Raw genomic sequence first — 22,316 nt, forward strand, 5'->3', positions numbered from 1 at the left:
GCCATTTCAGAGCTCACACTGTTAATTTAACTAAATGTGAAATATTCTTCAGTTTTTTTAAAAAAAACAGAAATTTTCAATAGTTAAGATGCAATTTCCAAAATTTTTTTTAAATGGATTAATCCGCATTTCACATTTTGGTACAAAATCGTGCATGTTTGGTTTTACTAGATTACTGATTTTCTGAAGGTGTGAGACAGATTATTGTTCATTAAACAAAAAGGGCCATACAACCAAATGAACGGGTCTAATAGTACAAGCACCAGTTTTGCAGTCAGCAATTCAAGGTGGCAAAATAATTATCATAATACGTTGGAAACAGTTGGTGAAACACAATCCTAAAAGCGTCTTTCTCTCTCTCCCTCCCACAGTATTGGCACAAAGTACAGTAAATTCCTGTTACCTATCATACAGGGGGGAGCGGGGGGTTGGGGATGCATATTGCTCGATCCTGCTGCCCCACCTCATTCCAGTCACGAATCGACCGATTTTAAGAAAGGCTGACCCACAGTGATATTGCATTGCGGGTGGTCTTAACAAGCAAAGAGTATGGGGCTTGCACCCTCGAGAGCTGCCAGCCAATATGATTGGCCGGAGGCTCTTGGGCAGTCCCAGCGCTCAGTGGCGGGCGCTGCTGGGACTGTAAGTAGGCCCACAAAGACGACAACATGGATACCAGACTAAGCCAAGTCCAGGATTTTTTGGGCAGGGAGGGATTGAGCACCCTAGGGAGTGGGTGGGAGTCGGGTTTAGGGGCCAGGCACTAGGAAAGTGGGGGGGGGGGGGGGCGCGGAAGAGAAAAGGGGCCCATTTTGAGCAGAGGGGGTTGGGTGGTGCCCCTATTGTGCATAGGGTACCCCCCTTCAAAAGGAGGTAATCCCCCTTCCTCCCTGCCTTTTCTCCAGAGTTGGAAAAAAGTAGCCTGCCCATTTTTGCCCACACACCTCTGCCAACCATGTTATAGCAGTGGAGGTAGAATTAGGCCATTATTTGTCCCTAACTGGGGAATAAAAAGGGTTTCAACAGGTCTAAGGGCAGGCAGGCCAGGAAACACCTTACCCACCCACATTAGGAGGAAGGGGTCTGGTGTGAGCAGGAAGGCAGTGGGCTAGTCACCTGCAATATTTTACATGCAACCTCCCCCCACCCCACCTCACCATCAAAAACATGCCCCACAGGGGATGGTAAAATCCAAGCCCACGTCATGCTGCAAAGCCCGCGCCACACTGACACTTGGATGGAAATCTATAGAGAATTTAGAGTGTTGGAGCGCAGAGCACATATGGAAAGCCAAGCAAAATTGCAACGTAGAGTAAGGAATGGATTCTCTGCAAAAAAAAGGAATAGCGGCAAAAACTAAATAGCAGCCATTAGGGAAACTAAAGGGAGTTACAGTGAACCTTTACAAATCACTGGTTCTGCCTCAGCTGGAGTAGTGTGTCCGATTCGAGGCAACACTATTTTTAGGAGAGGAGGGGCTGACACAGGCGATTTGATAAAGGGGTTCAAAGTCATGAGGGGCCTGGACAGGATAGATAGGTACAGACTGTTCCCATTGGCGGAAGGGTAGAGAACCAGAGAACACCAACTTAAGATGAATGTCGAAAGAACCTGAGGCAACATAGGGGGAAAAACCATTTTTAATGCAGCAAGCGGTTAGGATCTGCACTGCCCGAGAGAGTGCGGCGGGGGCCGATTCAATCCTTCCTTTCAAAAGGGAATTGCATACTTATCTGAAGAGAAAATAAAACCTTGCAGGGCTCCAGCTAGGGTAAAGGCAGAGGACTGGGATTAGCGGAGTTGTTCTTATGGAGGAACAGCACAGGCATGAACAGGCTGAATGGCCTCCTTCGGTACTGTAACCATTCTATGATTCCACAATAACATAAACACAAAACATAACGGTGTGGTTAGGATGCAGTGGAGACACTGGAGCTTCTTGATGGAGAAATCCAGTTGAGGATCATTTATTTACTTTTGAGCCCCAAGCTTGCTCAGTTGGCACCAGGGAGTTTGTCAACACTGATCCTCTGAGTTGGCACACAAGGGGAGGCAACTGTGAAGGATGCCAGGCAGATCAGGTTACCTATGACAGAAGCTCTATGCCTCCTGACACCTGCGTCGCTGCATTGGCAGAGCAAGTCAACTCGCTTTGGCAAGTGCAGGATCCTCTTCGCAAATTGGCTGACTTGAACTTGTGAAAGAAAAACCCCAATATTTTCCAACCTGTAATTCCAGGATTCGGGTGCTCTTATTGACACGACAGTCTAATCCTGTACGTGTCCCTGCTGGTCAAGAGCAACACGAAGCTGGATGATGGTAGAACCCGCGGGGTTGCAGAAGCCGAGGGCTGGAGCCCTAATGGGAAGGAACTCGATGAGGCATAGGAAATAGGAGGAGGCCATTCAGCCCCTCGAGGCTGCCTCGCCATTCAATTAGATCATGGCTGATCTTCTACCTCTGCGCCATTTCTCCACACTATCCTCCTATCCCTTGATGTCTTTACCAACTTGAATTCTATTGATCCCTGCCTTGAACATACTCAATGAGTGAGCCTCCACAGCCCTCTCTGGGGTAGGAGTGTTCCAAAGATTCACCACCCCGAGTGAAGAAATTCCTCCTCACCTCCATCCTAACTCTTATCCCGAGACTGCGTCCCCCCGATTCTAGAGCACCCCCACACCAGCCAGGGGATATATTCCCCCCAAACAGGGGAAATATCCCCCCCAACCAGGGGAAACATCCTTCCTGCATCCACCCCGCCAAACCCTGCGAGAATTTTGCGGTGTTTCAAAGAAACGGGCTGGGGGCTTCCTCCAGTTGCCCCCAACCACAGCCCAGGGTTTCATTGTCCATCGGTGGGGCTTACAGGGAAATGGAGGGGGGTGCTGCAGCAGTGGTCCGGGAAGGGCAGGAAGAAAAGCAGTCCCAGGGCCCTGGAAGGGATGAACCGATCATCCATTAAAAGGCCTCAAGGTGAAACCAAGGTCTTCCAGCACATAAGTGATTGCAAAGGGGTGGATTGCAAGGTCCCCCCCTTTTGTTTACAATAGTTGGGGCCGTTGCCACAGTTTCGGGGGCCTACAGCCCCCTTTCAGGGAGGCAGAGTGCCAGAAACCGGGGTCCTATCCTCCCCATTGGTATTTGTATGCAGCAAGTTGTGAGTGGGGGGTGGGGGGGAGGGAGGGCAGCAGCAGTGACCTGAAGTTGGGGTGAGGAATCAGCTGCAGCTCTTCCTGCTCTTTCCATCACGATTTGGGGCAGATTTGCACAGCCACATCTTGTCACTACTCCCTATCTGGATTCACCTATATATTAAAAAAAAGAGAAATTGGGCAATTTACCCAGAACAAGACACTGCCAACAGGGGGGCAAAAAGCTGCTGCACTTAGCTTCATCCTCTTCCCAACGTCCTTTAAAACTAGTCTGTTCCCTGCCTGCGAGGTTCCAATCACACATCATTTTAATTCTCTGACCTCTCTGCTCTCAGCTTCCTACGCAGCCTCTTTGAAACCAGCCTGAGAGAGAACACACAGTGGCAGGAACGCAGTTAAAAGCAGAGGACCCCGATTTAAGATGATCGGCAAATAGCAGCAATGGTAACATGGAGAAAAGCTTTTTTCTTTAAGGGCAGTGAGTGGTTAGGATCTGGAATGCGTTCCCCGGGAGTTTGATAGAACTAGATTCAATCATAGCTTTCAAAAGGAGAACTGGATCGTTATCTGAAGAGGAAAAGTTTGCAGGGCTACAAGGAAAAGACAAGGGAGTGGCACAACCTGAGTTGCTCTTGCCGAGAGCCAGCACAGACATGGGCCAAATGGCCTCCTTTTGGGCTGTAACCATTCTCTGATCCTTCTATTCCCAGATTCCGTTTCCCTTTTTTTTAAAAAAAATTTGTTCCTGGGGTGTGGGCATCATCAGCATTTATTGCCCATCCCCAGTTGCCCTTGTTCAGACGCTGTGGATCTGGAGTCACGTGTAGACCAGACCAGATAAGGCAGATTTCCTTCCCTAAAATTCCCCTTAGTGAACCAGATGGGTTTTTAAAAACGGCAATCTGCGATGGTTACGTGGTCATCCGACTTTTAATTCCAGATTTTTAATTTATTATCCCACCATCTGCCGTGGTGGGATTCGAACCCGGCTCCCCACAGCATTACCCTGGGACTCTGGAATGCTAGTCCAGTGATAATACCATTATACCACCACCATTTCCCTCAGTCTATAAACTAAGAGTATTTTTCTCACCCTGATCTTGCCAGGCCGTAGTGTCCCATATGCTTCACCATCCATGGGAACTCCTTCCAGACCTTAACAATCTCTCATTAATCTTTTGCAGACACCCAGCATACACTTGGTGGGCCAAATGGCCTCCTTCTACACTGTAACCATCCTATGATCCTAATGGATGCCTTTCTCCTTTAACTTTGAGGCAGGAGCAGGGTTTAAAGAGCTGCATCCAGCTCAAGGAGTTGAGTCGCTGGCAGGAGGTTGGCACTGGTCAAAGCAGCCGACGTAAGGTGGGGTGCTGAAGCTTTGCAGACCACTTTGTAGGAGTGCTGCTGGCTGAATTAAGGCAGAAAAGGGTTGGGATTCTCAGTTGTTGACGAGGTAAGAGGCCCCGATATTTCAAAGGCCGTGGCAGGAGCGGTCACGGTCACCAAGGGCTCCGTCCCCTGGCAAGAAATTTACTGACCTCATCAGGGCAACAAAGGTAAGTGACATGAAATTTAAGTGCCCCGACAGTCTTCCGGAACTCCTTTGAGAAAATTGATCGCTCTCAAATGCTGAGCTTTAATACCCCAGGGGATTGACAGAACATATACTGTTCCATATTGCTCGTTTGGCTGTCACATGCACTTTTACTTAACATTCCCTCACATCCGACTGTGTAAGTTGTCCTTTAAAGCTCACCTCCCCTGTCCAAACGCTCAGACACATCAGTCTGTCTTGCTACACACCTTAAATACAGACCATCGATCTGCGGGTGTTGTGCGCTCTGCTGGAAACCGTATCGTACAAGCCCTTTGGATTAACGTGTTCGTGTCTGGTCACGGAAACACAACTCGAGGCTGCTCAGAGAGACGGACTTGACTTTTGTCAAAATGTCAAACCAATTTGGGCTTGGCAGCCTGAAAAGGAGGCCACTGAGAAGAGAGCATTGCAAAGGTACACAGGATAGTAAACGTGTGAAAAAGACAGGTCCAGAAAAACTCGCAAAACTTACTCTGAGTAAAATGACGAGGGCACATGGGGCTCAAACGAAGGACTGGTGTCAGAAACTTTTTCTTAACACAGGGAGTGATCAATACGCAGAAAGGATTCCTGAGTAGAGGCGGCAAAAAACTTGGGGATTAATTAAAAAGAGTATCGGAATTAAGTGACAATGGGGAGGGTGGATGGTGAGGAAGAATTTAAGGATTTTTTTTCCCCCTAATGAATGACAAGCTTTTCTCTGGCCTATCTCACAATCTGAGCAAGCGCAAACATCTGGAAGATTGAATTATATGAATCATTCCTAAACAAGCTGAAAAATGTTGTTGCATTGAGTACAGAACAGCGCACCAATTGGGCCTGGGTGTTGCGTATCTGGGTGTCGTGTTCCCTTCTCTCATAATCTGAGTTACAGATAACTTTGAAAAGGAATGGATCTTGGAAAAGGGAGGGAGCCAAATGAGAATTCCCAATGTTTTCTAGCATTTGTTGCCCAATTTTAAGAAGCAGGATCGAGGGCTTTGCTGCTTTTTTTCCCCCCCCAGGAAGTAAAGGGGTAGCAGCAGCTCCTGGGTTAAAGTGCGGCGTGCTTTGATTTGAATGGCACACGGAGGGAGGAACATATGCAGCCGAGATAACTTTTCTTTCATTTTGAAAAAAATCAGATAAATTAGGAGGCTGCATTCCTAAATCTGACTGAACATCTGGCAGGCATGTTAATCCTGGCCTCTTGAAAAGGTCAGAGTTGAGTACCGCAGCTGTACACAATACCCTGCTCACAAAGCTCTGCTGTTGGCCAATTCGCAGACACATTTTTTTTTAAAAAAAAAGTTAAGCCAACCTTTCAATCCCCCACAGTTCTCAGTTTCAGGAAAGAGGATGCGACATTGGAATTCCAAAGAGGAGGCAACGCTGCAGCAAGCTGTGTGGGAGTATCTCCTTTGTCCTCTGTCCGAACTGCATTCAACGTTTAATCATCCGCTTTGGGAATGAGAAACTCTTGTCCGGTCCTCCCGTCCCCTTTTAGTGTTTTTTTTTTCCTTCCCTGTTGTCCATTTTTACCATTCGTTCCCTTGCCTCGGATTGAATGCAACATGGCCGCCGTCACTAATGCTGTCTCAGTCAGCGGGGCGGGTCACTCCATTTCCCAGCAAGCACTGCGTTTTAAACTATCAGAAGTGCTGAGCAGGGTTTGTAATGGTGCCCACACGAACCTCAATGGGGATGGGGGTCCTCTGGCTGGCTGGCTAGCCACCCGTGCCTGCCAGCTTCGAACAGCTTACCTGGACAAATGCACCCTTTTCTCCGTGAACTGTCCTTTTCCGTGGACGGGATCCTCGTGGGGTTCGTTTTTAACCACTTCCACCCCCTCGCCCTTGTCGCTCTGTTCGTGGCTGTGTTTGCTGATGGTGTACAGCTGTCCTATCCTGTACTGTGGCAAGAAAAGAAAGACAGCCGTGTTAATATCAAAAATTGTCCGATTCCCACCCGACGCAGAGGGAATACTCCACCAGAACCCATGATGGGAGCAGCAGCTGCCATTAGCTTTAAAAAGGAAAGTGGCTAAATGTATCAAAACAACTCATAGGGGTAATGGAAACTTCTCTCAGAAAGCCGATGGAGGAATGATGGGCTGAATGGCCTCCTGCACTGGAACATTCTGAGATTCTCTGACTTTGAAGTAAATCTAGTGAGCTTCAGATTATTTTTCAGCTTTTAAATCCCCCAGTTAGCGAAATCGTTGATAGTTTGGTAGGTGACTATTAAAAGGAGTAAAAAAAAAAGGACTTGCATTTAAATAGTGCCTTCCATGACCACAGTCCACCCCAAAGCGATTTACAGTCAATGAAGGGCTTCACTTGCTTTTGTAAATGTAGGAAATGAGGCAGCCAGTTTCTGCACAGCAAGCCCCCACTAACAACAAAACTAAGGGAAAGCCATTCTACCCGGGAGAAGGCAGCAGTGGATAATTTTTATGTAATGATTACAAATAATGACAACATCCATTATCAGCAAAAGTCCTGGAGTCAGTGACACATAAGGAAGAGAGGGACAGAAAGAGCTTGCATTTATATAGCACCTTTCACAACCACCGGACATCTCAAAGTACTCTGCAGCCAATGAAGTGCAGTCACTATTTTAAGGCAGGAAACCCGGTTGCCAATTTGTGCAAAGCCAGCTCCCACGATGTGTTAATGACCAGATAAATCGGCCTTGGTGATGCTGATTAAGGGATAAACATTGGCCAGAACACCAGGCATAACTCCCCTGCCCTTCTTCAAAATAACGCCATGGGATCTTTTACATCCACCTGTAAGAGCAGGAAGATTCTCTGTTCAACACCTTCTCTGAAAAATAGCACCTCAAACAGAGCAGCACTCCCCTCAGTACCGCACTGGAGTGAAAGCCTCGATTCTTATGGTCAAATCTCTGGAGTGAGACTTGAACCCAAAACCTTCTGACTCAGCGGGGGGGCGAGAGAGCTACCAACTCAGCTGAAGCTGACCATGGGAAACATTGCTAAGAAACCAAGTTATAATGATACTGCTGACAAATGAAATAAATCTAGTGCCTCATAAATAACAATGAGTTCTTTAGACAGTTGAAACTGAAAAACTACTGCGCCTGGGGGGAATTCAGAAATAAAAATAAAAGGACAAGGGAAGCTGATAGATGGGAACACCACGGGCAGAATTTTCTGCCTGTCAGGCGGGCGGGCCCGACCCAATCTCCGGCGGGTGGGGAGCCGATCCCTGCTGGAGAACCGAGCCCCGCCGCCATTTTACGTGGGTGGGCCAATTAAGGCCCGCCCAGCGTGATGCCCGGTGGGAAGCGCTATGCACTCCCTGTGCGGGCAGAGGGGGGATTCCCCAAAAGCGAGAGTGCGCTCTTTCACGCATGCGCACGAAAGAGCGCACATCTCCCTGAGGCTAAGTGCAGCCTCAGGGAGATCACTAACAGTTCTAAAAATATGAAAATTAGAAAAAAAATTCCCTAACATCCCCCTCATGTGACAATGTCACATGAGATGGGACATGTTCATAATTTACATTATAAGTTTATTAAACTTTTTAAAATCCCTACGTGAAACCTCATCCCACTGGTGGATGAGGTTTCATGTTTTTTCTATTTGCCTTAAGGTTGGACGGGCAGGTCCTTTAATTGTTTAAATGATCCTGTCAATGGCCTCAATTGGCCGTTGACAGGTCGGTGGGCGCACAGCTGATTTTGCTGCGCCCCCGCCTTCCTGAAAATTTAAATGGGGCGGGGTGACATCGGGGGTTCCGCTCAACATCATCCCACATCATTTTACGAGTTGGCAAGCGGGCCCCGCCCCCTGCTCACCGACGGCAAAATTCTGCCCCACCACCTGGAAGTTCCCCTCCAAGTCACTCACCATCCTGACCTGGAAATATATCGCCATTCCTTCACTGTCACCGGGTCAAAATCCTGGAACTCCCTTCCTAACAGCACTGTGGATGTACCTACACCACATGGACTGCAGCGGTTCAAGAAGGCAGCTCATCACCACCTTCTCAAGGGCAATTAAGGATGGGCAATAAATGCTGGCCCAGCCAGCGAAGCCCACATCCCGTAAATGAAAAAAAAAATTGGCCCTTTCCTGACAAGATGGCAAAGATCATCCAAATTATTCAAATCAAATAGTCACCGACACTTTATTTTTGATCCCCTGATCAATTTTCCCAATCTCTTCCCTCTCAGACATGTTGACTCCTTGTTGGGTTTCTGTCCTACAGGGTGCTTAGTTGGCTCCAGTTCATTTCTGAACTTAGGATCAGCAGGCCATTTGACTACTAGGGACATCACACCAGAGCCAAATCTTGTCCCGACTTGCAGCAGAGGTCATTTTTGGCACTGACCAGGGGAGGGAACCCTGGTCAATCAGTCCCTTCGTAACTGTGGCCTAAAATAGTTCCTCTACCTCTTATGTGACCACGGTGATTACACTTCCAAATACTTCGTTGGGTGTAAAGAATTGTGAAAAAGGGCCTTTAAAAAATTCAAGTGCTTTTGTTTTTTTCTCCATCAGCGCACCAACTGAGATTAGATAAATTGGCACAGATCCTGGATTAAACCTAGGGTTGTCTCCATATAATCCATATGGTTTAGCTATCTCCAGCATAATCTGCTAAATCTTCATGGTTGGGGTGTGAGGTGAGAGGGGCTTGAAAGGTGGGCAGCATAAAAGCTGTAGAGAGAGGGTTCAGCAGGAGGCCGACAGTTGTGGTCCCACAAAGACATCGCACTCAAGTATCCCCAGCGTCAGCTGTGGCTGAGTGCATAGCACTCTCGTTTCTGAATCAGATGGTTGTGGGTTCAAATCCCACCCCAAACACTCGGGCACAAAATCTAGGCAGAGTGCCACACCTTTGGAGCCGCTGTCTCTCATGTATGACACTTTAAACAGAGACACTGCCTGGCCCTTCAGTTGGCCCCCTACGTCTAGGATGACCAGGTGGGTTTCTCTGTTTATCCTGCAACCAACGTCGCTTAAAATAAAACTGATTATTCGGCCATTGCCACATTGTTGCTTGTGGGATCTTGCTGTGCACAAACTGGCCGCTGCTTAACAATAGCGACCACACTGCAACAGTCCTTCAGCAAAAATACTGCAGATGCCGGAAATACTCAGCCGGTCAGGCAGCATCTGTGAAGAAAGAGACAGACGTTTCAGGTCGATGACCTCGCAGCAGAACTGGGGGTAAAAAATAGGGATATGACAGCTTTTAATCGAATATAGAAGCAGGGGGGGTGTGGGTAAAGAGCAAAGGCTGTGTTTATTTGTGCCAGAGCGCTAGGGGGAAACGCTCCTTCCTGCACATGCTCAGTTGCAGTCTCAATGTCAGTGTCAAGTGTCCTATTATCTACACATGGAGGGACTTGGAGGTGTAGAAACTTCTAGGTGCACAAAGTCTCGACCGACTGGATCTAGGTTAAGGAGGCAGCACTCAAAATCTTACTCAAATCGCGACCTGGCCTGAGCTGTTACCAGCAAATCATGTTTTTCTACGTGCGATTAAACATTGAAACACTACCCTGGAATTCCCATGATAATGGCGCTGGGTGGTATTGCCGGCAACGTACACACAAGTAAAGCATTGAACGTTAGCATTAGAATTCCCATGGGAAATGCCGGTTCCAATGTCATGCGAGGCTGCACAGCTTTTGCCAGACCCAAGCTCCGGCCGCCGACCAGGAAGGCGCCAGGAGCAGTTGCGCGATGGGCCCCACAGCCGTGGCGTGGGCCGAGTGCACCCGCGTAACTGCCCTCCCGACGCTTTTCCAGTCGGCAGCCGGAGTTACGGTGAAGGACACAAGAGTGAAGGTCAGCGATAGGGTGGAAGGCAGGAGAGATTAGGAGGCCGTAGAGTGCCTAATCGAAAGGCGTGATGCTCCCCTTCGAGCTTACAATTCTGATAGACATGCTCCAGTCTCCTGGGCTCCACATTGAGTTCAACAACTTCAGATCACATCCCCTTTCCAGTTCTTTCCTCCTTTAACTCCCCACCCGCCCACCTACCTCCCTCCCTCCCTCCCTCCCAGCCCCCCTCCCCCACCTCTATCCTCACTTCATACCTGCCACATCTCTCATTTTAACCCGGTTCTGATGAGAAACGTCAATCCCATTTCTCTCTCTCTCTCTCCGCAGACGCTGCCCAGAAGCTGCTGAGTATTTCCAGCCTTTACTTCAAAAAGTGCCATTGGTTGTGAAGTGCTTTGGGACATCCCGAGGCGGTGAAAGGGCGCTATGTAAATGCAAGTCTTCCTTTCAAGCGGGGCGATCTTGTTTTGAAACAAATGAGCGTGTTCAAAAGGGGGGGTGGGGGGTGGGGAAACAATCTAAAGATTGGGGTATGTTTTTTCTAAGCTTTTTTTCCATCAAGAGTGAAATTACCGAAGGTTGTGCAATCTCCCTCTTGGCACTGGAGGTTGCAAAGGAGCAGGCTGTTCTTTCAGATGTGCGGTTACCTGCTTTAGAAAGCACCTCGGTGCCACATTTCTAAATTCAGCCCCCTTCCATATTCTACACACACAACCCATCATCACAAGCAGGGTCTAATTCCCCTCACCCGGGCAGCGCGATGTTTAACAGATGAGCTCTTTCCTTCCCCGGGCTCCTGAAATAACACAAGTGAGGCAACCACGTCACTTTGATGTCAAGAGGTAGCTAAAAATAGCCGCACGCTTTGTTGCAGTTAATGATTTGGTCACGAATGACAAAGCCGGCCACACTTCAGTGCTGCTCAGGCACATTCTCCGGAGTAAAAGTGCTAGGGCTGCAAGAAATCACCAATAAATCTTTCAGCGTGTGAGGAGAGGTCATCAATTGCTTCAAAGTTTTCTGTGCTATGACATACAATAGGGTACAACCAGACAGCATCTGTCTACCCGACAGCATCTCGTATATCACTGCACTCTTTTTATGATAAACAAACAACTTGTATTTATAGAGCGCATTTAACATAGTAAATGTGTTTTACGTATATATTTGTAAATAATGGACATAGTCAGCTATGACTCAGTCGGTAGTACTCTCACGCAAGCCAGTAGGTTGTGAAGGTTCAAGTCCCATTGCAGAGATTTGAGCACAAAAATCTAGGTTGACACGCCAGTGCAGTACTGAGGGAGTGCCGCACTGTCTAAGGTGCCATCTTCCAGATGAGATGTCAATCCCTCTCAGGTGGACATAAACGACCCTGTGGCACTACCATGAAGAGGAGCAGGGGAGTTACCCCAGTGCCCTGGACACTATCCCTCAATTAGCATCAATAAAAACAGATTATCTGGTCATTATCTGATTGTTGTGTCTGTGGGAGCTTGCTGTGTGAAAATTGGCTGCCACATTTCCTGCATTACAATGGTGAGTACACTTGAAAAGGCACTTCATTTGTCGTAAAGCACTTTGAGATGTTCGGTGGTCGTGCATGGTGCTATATAAATGCTATGTAAAATATAATTTTAAATAAGCATCCTAAGGTACTTCACAGGAGCATAATCACAGGAAAAAATGGGCACCGAGGAAAAGGAGATGACATTAGGACCACTGTAGTACACCGTGAATCACCCAGACCTTGGGCTATTTTTACTACGTTAAAGGCCCTATGTTAATGCAAATTAGGTTTGTCCTGAAGTCTCCAGAAATTGAAGATTAACTTTCTGGACACTACTGTGAGCAACACAGGAGAAAATTTCCATTATCTTTGAACACCTTGAAAAAAAATTGGAGATGTGGGGAGAAAGGCTGTGAGATTAAGAATGAATAATTATCCAATTGAGTAATGAAGAGTATTATCGCTTTCCAATTGTCATGAGAAGGCAGTGTGTGGTGAGGATGGATGGACTGAGTGGCCAGTGGTGGGACTGGACGGTTAGGAGGACACAGGAAGCCTCCCAAGAGTACGCAACGCGCATCGGCAACATGACTGCAACATGGTCTCGACACTCAGTGTTTGCACATTTGTTGCTTCCTTCCCTGTGTGCAATCACTAAAACATCACCAGGGTTAATGGTCCTTTACTCACATTAACAACAAACTAGCTGGAATGGCAGTTCCTCATTTACTAAATGAGTGCAATATTTATGGCTGGACTGACAGCACAGTCTGAAAATTAATTATTTTTGGCAGTTTTACATCACAAGAAATGGATACAAGTTACTGCCCACGTAAATTTGAACGAATTTAGAACAAAATTGGGAAGCTCTTCCTCCTTTACTGTGCCAGCTTGCAGCTCTTAGTGCATCAGGTCCACTTTGTGCACTCAGTGGCGTCTGTGTTCATTATATTATCATCCAACTTGCTTTCAACATGAGATGTTATATTATAGCTGCATTCTTATCCTTGCCTTCAAATCACACCATGGTGTTGAACCTCTCTAACCTTAACTCTCAGATCTCTTCGCCCCTCTAATTCTGGCCCCTTGTGCATCCCCGATTTCCTTCACTCCATTACTGGTGGCCATGCCTTCAGCTGCCAGGCTGAAAGCCCTCAGATTCCCTCCGTAAGCCTCTCCTCTAAGATGCTCCTTAAACCCACCTCTCGCCAAACCTTTGGTCACCTGTCTTAATACCTCCTTTTGCGGTTCAGTGTCAATTGTTGTTTGATAACGCTCCTGTTAAGTGCCTTGGGACATTATACTCCATTAAAGACTCCACGCAAATACAAGTTGCTCTTGTCGAATGGCGCGCTGTGGAGGCACAGCCCATGACTTTCACCTCATTAAAACTAATCACGAGCTGCGCACCAGAATTTCCCCTCAGTGCATTCTCTGAGCTTCCCATTAGAATCAGCCTTCATATTGCGTCGAACAGGCTTACCCAATGATGCGCCAGGATTTTTGGCATGAGTGATTCTCTGAGTAGCAAGTAGAGTTATGGGGAAAAAGCTGAGGCGACAGCGGTGGAGATTGGGACTAATTGTATGCTTCTTTCAAAGCCAGGCACATTGAGACAAATGGTCTAAAAATTCTATGATTTTTTTTCTTGGCGAGAAGGGGCAGACAATGAAAATGACTGAAACAAAAATCAAGGCCATCATGTTTCGTGGTCACTAGGGGGAGATTTCTGACCTGGCATCCATGATGAAAACTAGCGTTACAGGGCAGTTGTCTTTTGTAGGATCGATTCTCATTTCCATTGATTTCAATGCTGCTCAGTTTAAATGCACATCACTATGTTGTAGCATTAAAGTGTGGCATATTATGCCAATTGTTACCCCAATAGTCAACTGGCTCAATTATACGTCTCCATGGAGCCAATGAAATCAAAACAGTCAGGCCTCGTTTCTCTTTCCAACAATTTTTGTGCCAAAATACCTCCATCAGCAAGAAAATTGAAGGTTGTTCCAAATTCAGGACCATGTTTGTTGGGTTCAGGTGTTTCCAGTTGCTCCCTCTGCAGCTGATTTGAAGGAAGGGAGTTGACCGATGTTGCTCTGCAACTAGGCGTGCTGGCTGAGGGTCACAATAATAACACCCCTTTGTGATCTGAAGTGGATATTCAAGTTTTTTGCATGCGTTTTCTTACACTCTCTCTGCAGGTGGCCTGGACAAAACACTTGGTGCATTGATACGAATCATTACACTGCTTTATTTCAGCATGATGGTACATGCAGAGTAATATTTAGAATGGCTTTCACTCAGTTCAACTGTTCTTCACATTGTGGTACAAAAATAATGACCATACTACACTTTCACGCATTCGCCTTGTCTAACTGCTCTCTTCATCCAAGTCCGACTGATTCTAGCTTTCTTATTTAAAAAACGTGACTGTGTAACATTCACTTGATACAAGCCTACCTCCCTGTCTTAACATGCAGCAAGCCCTGTTCCCCTATCACCCCTGTGTTCACTGACCTACATTGGCTCCTGGTTGTTGTATGCCTGCACGCCATTGTAATGTAAATTCTTGGCAGAGCAAGGGTTAATGTGGGACTGGACCAATGGTATGATGCATGGAGTCACATGGTAATAGACTGAGAACAGTCCAGAGAAAACACTCTGGAACCAGCCAGCATGGAGCTAAACAGCACCATGCATTACAGTAACCTTTGATCTGTAAATAGCTAAAGACTACCAATAAACAGTTCATATTTAAATATGCAAGTCTCAATCTCATCATTGAGATATTTAAAAGAACCCATGTTACAACACCAGTCAAGCAATGTCTCGATTTTAAAATTATCACCCTTGTTTTCAAATCCCTCCATGATCTCGCCCTCATTTCTGTAACCTTGTCCAGTCCCACAACTCATAACTACATTCCTCTAATTCTGACCTGTTGTGCATTCCAAATTTTAATTGCTCCACCACTATTGGCCATGCCTTTAGTTGCCTATAGGCCCAAACTCTAATTCCCTACCTACACCTCTCCACCTCATTTTCCTCCTACCTTAAGACATTTAAAACCTACTTCCTCGACCAAGCTTTCAGTCACCTGACCTAAACGTCACCTCATGTGGCTCAGTGTCAGTTTTTGCTTTATAATGCTCCTGTGAAGCGCCTTGGGCTGTTGTATTACATTAAAAAGGTGCTATATAAATAAGTTGTTGTTGTTGTTGATGTTGCCTGTGTCCCTGTCTCCGTTTTGTATCTTTCATGTTCACAAAGGGATCAAAGACTATACAAACATCGTTAGCAGCAGAGATAAGCTTAGAAATTTCTTATTGTTTGCAATCTATTTGAAAACAAATGTCAAAGCTGTCTCATCAGCATCTTAACTACCGAGCAACTCAAACCTTCCCCCCACCCCCCACCACCTTTTTAATTTGCACAAATACACCTCGATTTATAATACAACGCTGCAAAGCAACCTCTTTTTGTTATCTCACAGAAAAATCGTTAAATGATACAAACACACAAGCGTAATGAGGGTATCTCACACACTAATGTTCCTCTGACAAATGTTGTAGATCAGAAGTTAAGCATTCTACCTGCCTACCCTGAACAATATCAGGGGATTAAGGGGCTATTCTGAAAACAGAATAAACCCATAAACTAGTTCATTAGAAAGATTTGTACCTAATGTCAAACAAAAATGTGACCAACGGAAACAGTGCTTGTTAGAGAGAGAAAGTTCCCCAAAAAGGGTTGTACTCCAGATTAAGGCAGGTGAGCAGCCAGGAAAAAGTGCCCTGTTGAATCCCCAATTTCAGCTGTGCCATGGTCGGGGGGGTCTCTGTTAAACATTCACTTGACGCACAGTGTCAGCAGTGTGTACCATTTACAAGATACACTGCAGCAACTCACCAAGGCTCCTTCGAGAGCCTTTTCCAAATCCACAACCTGTACCACTTAGAAGGACAAGGGCATCGCACGCATCGGAACACCGCCACCTGTAAGTTCCCCTCTGAACCGCATAGCATCCTGGCTTTCAACTATGTCACTGTTCCTTCACTGTCACTGCGTCAAAATCCTGGAATCCCTCCCGAACAGCACTGTGGGGTGTACCTACGCCACATGGACTTGAAATGGTCCAATAAGTTGGCTGACCACCACCTTCTCAAGGACAATTAGGGATGGGCAATAAATGTTGGCCTAGGCAGTGAAGCCCACATCCCATGAATGATTTTTTTTTAAATTCTGAAGGACAATTACACCAATCAGAACTTGCAGTGGCAGGAAAGGTAGCTGGTGAGTTAAGAAGTGAAGAGAGAGCGGGGCAATTCTCAAAGTAGCTCAGTGCATTCAAATCAAAACGGCCTTTGTCCAGTCAGATAACCCAGACATTAAAGTAAAAAGAGCTTGGTTAAAAGCAAAACAAATTTATTAGAGTTTTTTTGAGCGTGTAACTAGTAGGGTAGTAACAGGGAACAAGCAGATGCAGTATACTTGGGTTTCTAAAAGGCATTCGAGAAGGTGCCATACAAAAAGGTTAATAAGAACTCATGGAGTTGCAGGGATATGTTAACATCCAGAGAGGATTGGTTAACGGACAGGAAGCAGAGAGTAGGGATAAATGGGCAATTTTCAAGTTGGCAGGCTGTGACTAGGGGAGTGCTGCAGGGATCAGTGCTGGGGCCTCAGCTAGTTACAAACTATATTAATGACTTGGACAAAGAGACAGAGAGTAATGTATCTAAATTTGCTGATGATACAAGGCTAGGTGGAAATGTGCGGACGACACTAAGGCTACAAAGCGACATAGACAAGTTAAATGGGTGGGCAATAAGGTGGTGAATGGAGTTTAATGTACAGAAGTGGGAGGTTATTCACTTTGGTCATAAGAATAAAAAAGCAGAATTTTTTTTTAAAAACATGAAGCATGCAAATGTTGATGTTCAGAGAGTGTTAGGCGCACTCAAACAAGGACCATAAAAAGTTAACATGCAGGTACAGCAAGCAATTGGAAAAGCAAATGACAGGTTGACATTTATTGCAAGGGAATAAGAGTACGAGAATAAACAGGTTTTGACTTGGTGAGACCACACCTGGAATACTGTGCACAGTTTTGGTCTCCAAATCTAAGGAAGGATATACTTGTGTTGGAGGCAGTTCCCTAGATTGGTCCCTGGGGTGAAAGGGTAGCCCTTTGATGGAGAGGCTGAGTAAATTGGGTCAGAGAGCATCTAATGCATTGGCTCATTAAGGGGAACCATGACTGTTAAGTTTAACTTCACCGAAGAGTTATCAGATAGAAGTCTAACTGGAGTTGATTCTAAGAATTATTATGAAACACCTAGTTCCTGCAGCAAAGTTTTCACTATTTAGCTTTTATAAACCTTACTCAAACTTACAAAAAGGATTTGAGCCACTTAGATAATTGAAATTCAACTTACACATTCATTGAATTTTCACAGGAAGATTCCTGAAGATGCTATGCTAAACCAGTGAAAAGTTACTAATTAAATGAGAACGACTAAATAGTCTAAAGGTTACATTCGTCACAAGGCTATGTCCTTTTATTTTTCAAAATATGACTTTGTAACTTTTAGCTGACTGGAAATTTTGCAATTTGAAATGAGACGGAACAAACTACTTAAAAATGAAAGGTCACCTTCCAAGGTGAAGGTGTAAAAGCAAACAAGACACCCTCAGAGGAGTGTTGAGAGAGGGACACTTCCTATAATTCAAGGATCCAGCAAAGCTCATCACTGTCAAAGGAAGCGACATTAAAATGCAAAGTGCTGGATATTGAAACAATGACTGCCACAGGCAGACACACCCAAAACCCCTTGGAAATACACAATGGGTGAAGTGTAACAGGCCAGGCTGCAACCAATGCAGCGAGATTGCAAGTGACACAGGGAGCGTCAAGAACATTTTCAGCGAGGAAACAGGGTGAAAAGCTGCGCTCTCTCCTTCTCCCTTTTGAAAGTGTGTGTCTCAGTTTGAGAAGTCAACTATCAGAGACCTACCAGCGAACCGAGATATCGTAACAATTGCAACATTTTACATCTGACCGCATCCAAGAAACCAGCAAACCTAAAATCAGCCACAAGATTTAAAATCTACACCTCAAGGACAATCAAATGATAGTTAATTGAATATTCTTTTAATTTTTTTTTATTCGACTAACTTTCCTCATTTCTGATACCTGTGTGTGAAGCATCAGGTTTTTATTATTTATTTTCTCTTGGGTTTAGCAGTTAATGAATTTGCTCTTTCTCCAACTCAAGAAAACCTTGTTTGATTGGCTCCTTATTGCTCACAACTTAAATAGCTAAATACATTCTGATTTGGAAAAGGCATATCCTTGTGAAAAAGGAACTTAAACCTTTGTTGTGACCGACCGAGGAGGCTAAATAGAGGGCGGCCAGTTCACTCCTCTTTACCTGGTCATAACCCACCAGAGTAGTTTTGCTTCCATTGATCACCTTACATTGGGTACATGCTACAGGCAAGAGGGTAATCAGCTTTCGCTAAGGCCCTATCATTGCTCTACTGACTGAAGAACAATGCTCAAAGATCATCCAGGAAAAGAAAGACTTGCATTTGGATAGTGCCTTTCTTGACTTCAGGCTGTCTCAAAGCATTGTAGAGTCAAAAGGGAGTACTTTCGGAGCACAATGTTGCAATATAGAAAACGTGGCAGCCAATTTACACAAATTCTCCTTACTCCCATTGGTCAGGAGGGTCTCAATCTCTTCCCGTGCCTCACAGCAGAATGCCAAAAATGAGAAATCTGGAGGAGGTGGGATATCAAATCTGCACCCCAACCTTCAGATTAATAGCAGTGTACTTCAAAGGATTGGATTTTCCATATTCTGAAGTTGAGCGTGGGAATTTAAGGGATGATGGAACAATCAAAAGGTGAAAATGATATTTTATGAACTTGAGGGTTGAATGTCCAAAATTGAGTCAATTGTCCAAAGAGTCTTGGAAGCAACATCTGTAACATTTAAATTGAAGGTTAAATCCTGAGCGGATACTTCAGGGTCTTTGTTACTAACCTGAACACATAGTATTATCTACCGTTTTGCTAAGCCCCTGTGATTTTAGAGCATTATTTTGAAAGATAAGGTCCACGACCACCCTTAAAACAATTTCTGGGTCCCAAACAAATTATCAGAGACCAGCAATCCTGTTAAAAATCATTTAGCAAGCTTTGATTAGGGCAAATTATTATTAAAGTATGCATCAAGAGGCGATTGTAAATAGCTTGCAACAGATTGCAGAGTTGATCGATATTCTCCAAAACATAACTTCCCACCTTAAAAACGACGCACCCAGCTGAGAAAAATCTTGCGATAATCTAGAAGGCACATTTAATTGATTTTTTTTTTTCAAATTTGGTCCTGACTTTCTCTTCCCTTTGTTTATTCTTCCTCCCTCTCACCAGGTACAGTGATATCATGATTGGTGGGCTGAACAGCAACCAAACATGCTGCATTTTTGACAATTAGTGACTAGTTTCTTTAAATTCATTCTAGGTTTTGGGCTTCCCTAGCAAGTCCAGCATTTATTGTCCATTCCTAATTGTCCTCGAGAACGTACTGATGAGCTGTCTATATGGATCACTGCTCTTAGGTAAAGAGTGCCAGGATTTTGACCCAGTTGTGATAAAGGAACGACAAAATATTTCCATGGCTTGACGGCGAACCTGAAGGTGACAGCATCCCCGTGTGTCCGCTGCCCTTGTCTTTCTAGGCGTTGGAGGTCATGGGTTTGGGAGAGGCTGCCAATGGAGCCTTGGGTGCTGCAGTGCATTGTGTAGATAGTACAGACTGCAGCCACGACAGATTAACTGTTAGAACATGGTGGCCGTGAACATTCGAGCAAGAAAGATGTCATTATTTTGGAACTTGTTATCATGAAGGAACTAACTGTCAACCCACCAGGGGAGGTTGGTATACTATCAGCAGATAATCCAGCCACCATTGTGTTTGAGGAGTGATAGCTTCAAATGCCTTCAAAAATCAGGATGCAAGCTACCCATTTCATGCAACTGAAATGTCCCAAAGGATGTTTCTGCAAAAAGATGTTGATTGACAGCTCAGTGTCCAGACCAAAAAAAAAAGCAGTAGATTTTGATTAATTCAGTTTTTCCTATCTATAATACTTAATCCTGTTTTAAAATGGGCATTTAGTTCCAGTTATTGGGCGAGTCCACCTTTGTGTGTGGACTCAACCTTGGATATAAATTATGTTACAAACACTGGCCCAGGCTCAATGAAGTGCTTTTGAGTGTCAATTTTTTTTTATTATTTGAACTGAAGATTTTTAAGCTAGATGTTGCAATCTGCTGTTTTCTTACTAGTTTGTGCTTTTCCCTTTTGGAAGCCCTAGTTCATAGATTATAGCTCAAGTCTTATGGTCAGGTAGAGTATTGATTTTCCATTATCCAGAAGCACCTCCAAAGGCTATGTTACCCAATATTGTGTATTTAAGGTCATAAGGAACGAAGGTGGACCTTGGCACTGGCCATTAAAGAAATGGCTGATGCAACTCAAAAACTGTAACACCGACCACCCTGGCAATCCCAATATCCGAGTCTCTCTTGCTATTGGCTGAGGTAAAGTTAGCTTCATGCAAATTATAACACAACACCTACTGCACAGAACAGGTAATCTTTGCCTTCATGACCAGCAACGGTCAGGCCTGTAATATGCAGCACCTGATATTCAGTTACATTGGAGTCAATGGAATTAAATATAAGGTACTGCATATAAGCAGCAGCTGATCAGACAGACTGACTGGTGATTTGCCCTTTACGAGGACTTGCTGAATGTATCTTGCTATGTGAGAATGGATGGCAAACCCGAGTGTCAACCCCCCTTCAAATCAGTGAGCCACAGGTTGTGAATCACTTTACAACATCATGGGGAGGGGTTTGTGGCTGTGCCTTCAGCTGCCTATGGACCCCAAGTTCCAAAATTGCCTCTCTAACCCTATCCATCCACCCCTCTGCCTCAATGTTTGTTAAAACCTACCTCTCTGGCCAAGATTTTGATCACCTCCCTAATACCTCCTTCTTAGACACTGTCAAATTTTGTTCAGTAACATTCCTGTGAAGCATCATGGATGTTTTGCTACATTAAAGCAGGGGGGCGCGGCAGGCAGGGGAATGAGAGGGTGGAGGTTGGGGGAGATAGAACCAGATGAGTCAGGCTCTAAGAGGTATTCTCAATTGCCTGCTGACCATCACCACCTCCACACCTCATCCAATCCCCTGGCTGCAGTCTCCCACACGTGGAATGTGATGAACTATTGGAAAACAGCCAAAATAAATTGAAAGATGGGTGCTTTTAAAGATCTGGTGTAGGGAACAGACAGGCATAATAACCTGCTTAAAAAAGTAGACGATTTACTAAGAAAATCAACATGGAAAAACAAAGGAGTGAAATTTATACCATTCATATATTTAAGAACTTGGTGGGGTTGACATTAAAACAACTTTTATCAAAAGTATGTCAGTGTTGGGAAGGCTCCTTGTGGATTTTTACAGCTTTTTCAGCCATTTTTCAGAACTAGGCTGGGCCCAAGCAATAGGTGGTTTTAATAATCTGCCTCTTTTCTCTTTCCTGGGATCTACCGGTTTGTTAATTGGATCCACACCGGTTGGTGGAGGTAAAACGAAGACACAGCAGTTTTCTTTGCTGGAAAGTTCACAGTCAACTCTACTCCAACACACCAGTGTCCCCATTTCTAGGTGTACACATACCCATTACCTCTGTGTGATTGCCATTAAGCTTTAATGTGATTAATAAGACATTGACACTACTCATGGTACAACTGATTCTTATCAGCAATATTAGGCCGTTGCTTAAATTCTAAGATCAGAGCAGTTTGTTCAGCAACTAGTGCTCGACTCATGGGCCTCCCCCTTCACAACCTCCACAATTAAACTCTCCTCTGCTAACAGAAATGATAATTACTGATCCTAATTATTCTTCTACAAGAAACAAAGCTCCTGTTGTGTCCATTCTGTGGCTTTTGGAAAGTTGCCACCTGCTACCAAAGCAAAAGCTCATCTTGCTCCAATGCACATCAGAGGAGAAATTCCAAACCTCTTTTACTGAGGATAAAAGAATTGTGCTTACAGAGTTCCTTCATTTGGTTATGGGTAACATTGCTGCAAATGAGGTGCAAGGTCAACTTCAGAGACAGAAATCAATATGCTTAGGCTGTTTTATCTGCCAAACT

At 45.1% G+C, this 22,316-nt stretch overlaps 1 protein-coding gene across 1 annotated transcript in view; it reads right to left on the bottom strand.

The window, feature by feature from the left end:
- Positions 1-22,316, bottom strand: part of LOC144691008 (cytoplasmic phosphatidylinositol transfer protein 1-like) — a 195,973-nt gene that overhangs the window by 95,469 nt on the left and 78,188 nt on the right. The window contains exon 3 of the mRNA XM_078558986.1: positions 6,498-6,646. Within this exon, the coding sequence (XP_078415112.1) occupies positions 6,498-6,646 (149 nt within the window). The remainder of the gene's footprint in view (positions 1-6,497; positions 6,647-22,316) is intronic.

Source organism: Cetorhinus maximus, chromosome 15, assembly GCF_964194155.1.
Source record: "Cetorhinus maximus chromosome 15, sCetMax3.hap1.1, whole genome shotgun sequence".
NCBI lineage: Eukaryota > Metazoa > Chordata > Chondrichthyes > Lamniformes > Cetorhinidae > Cetorhinus > Cetorhinus maximus.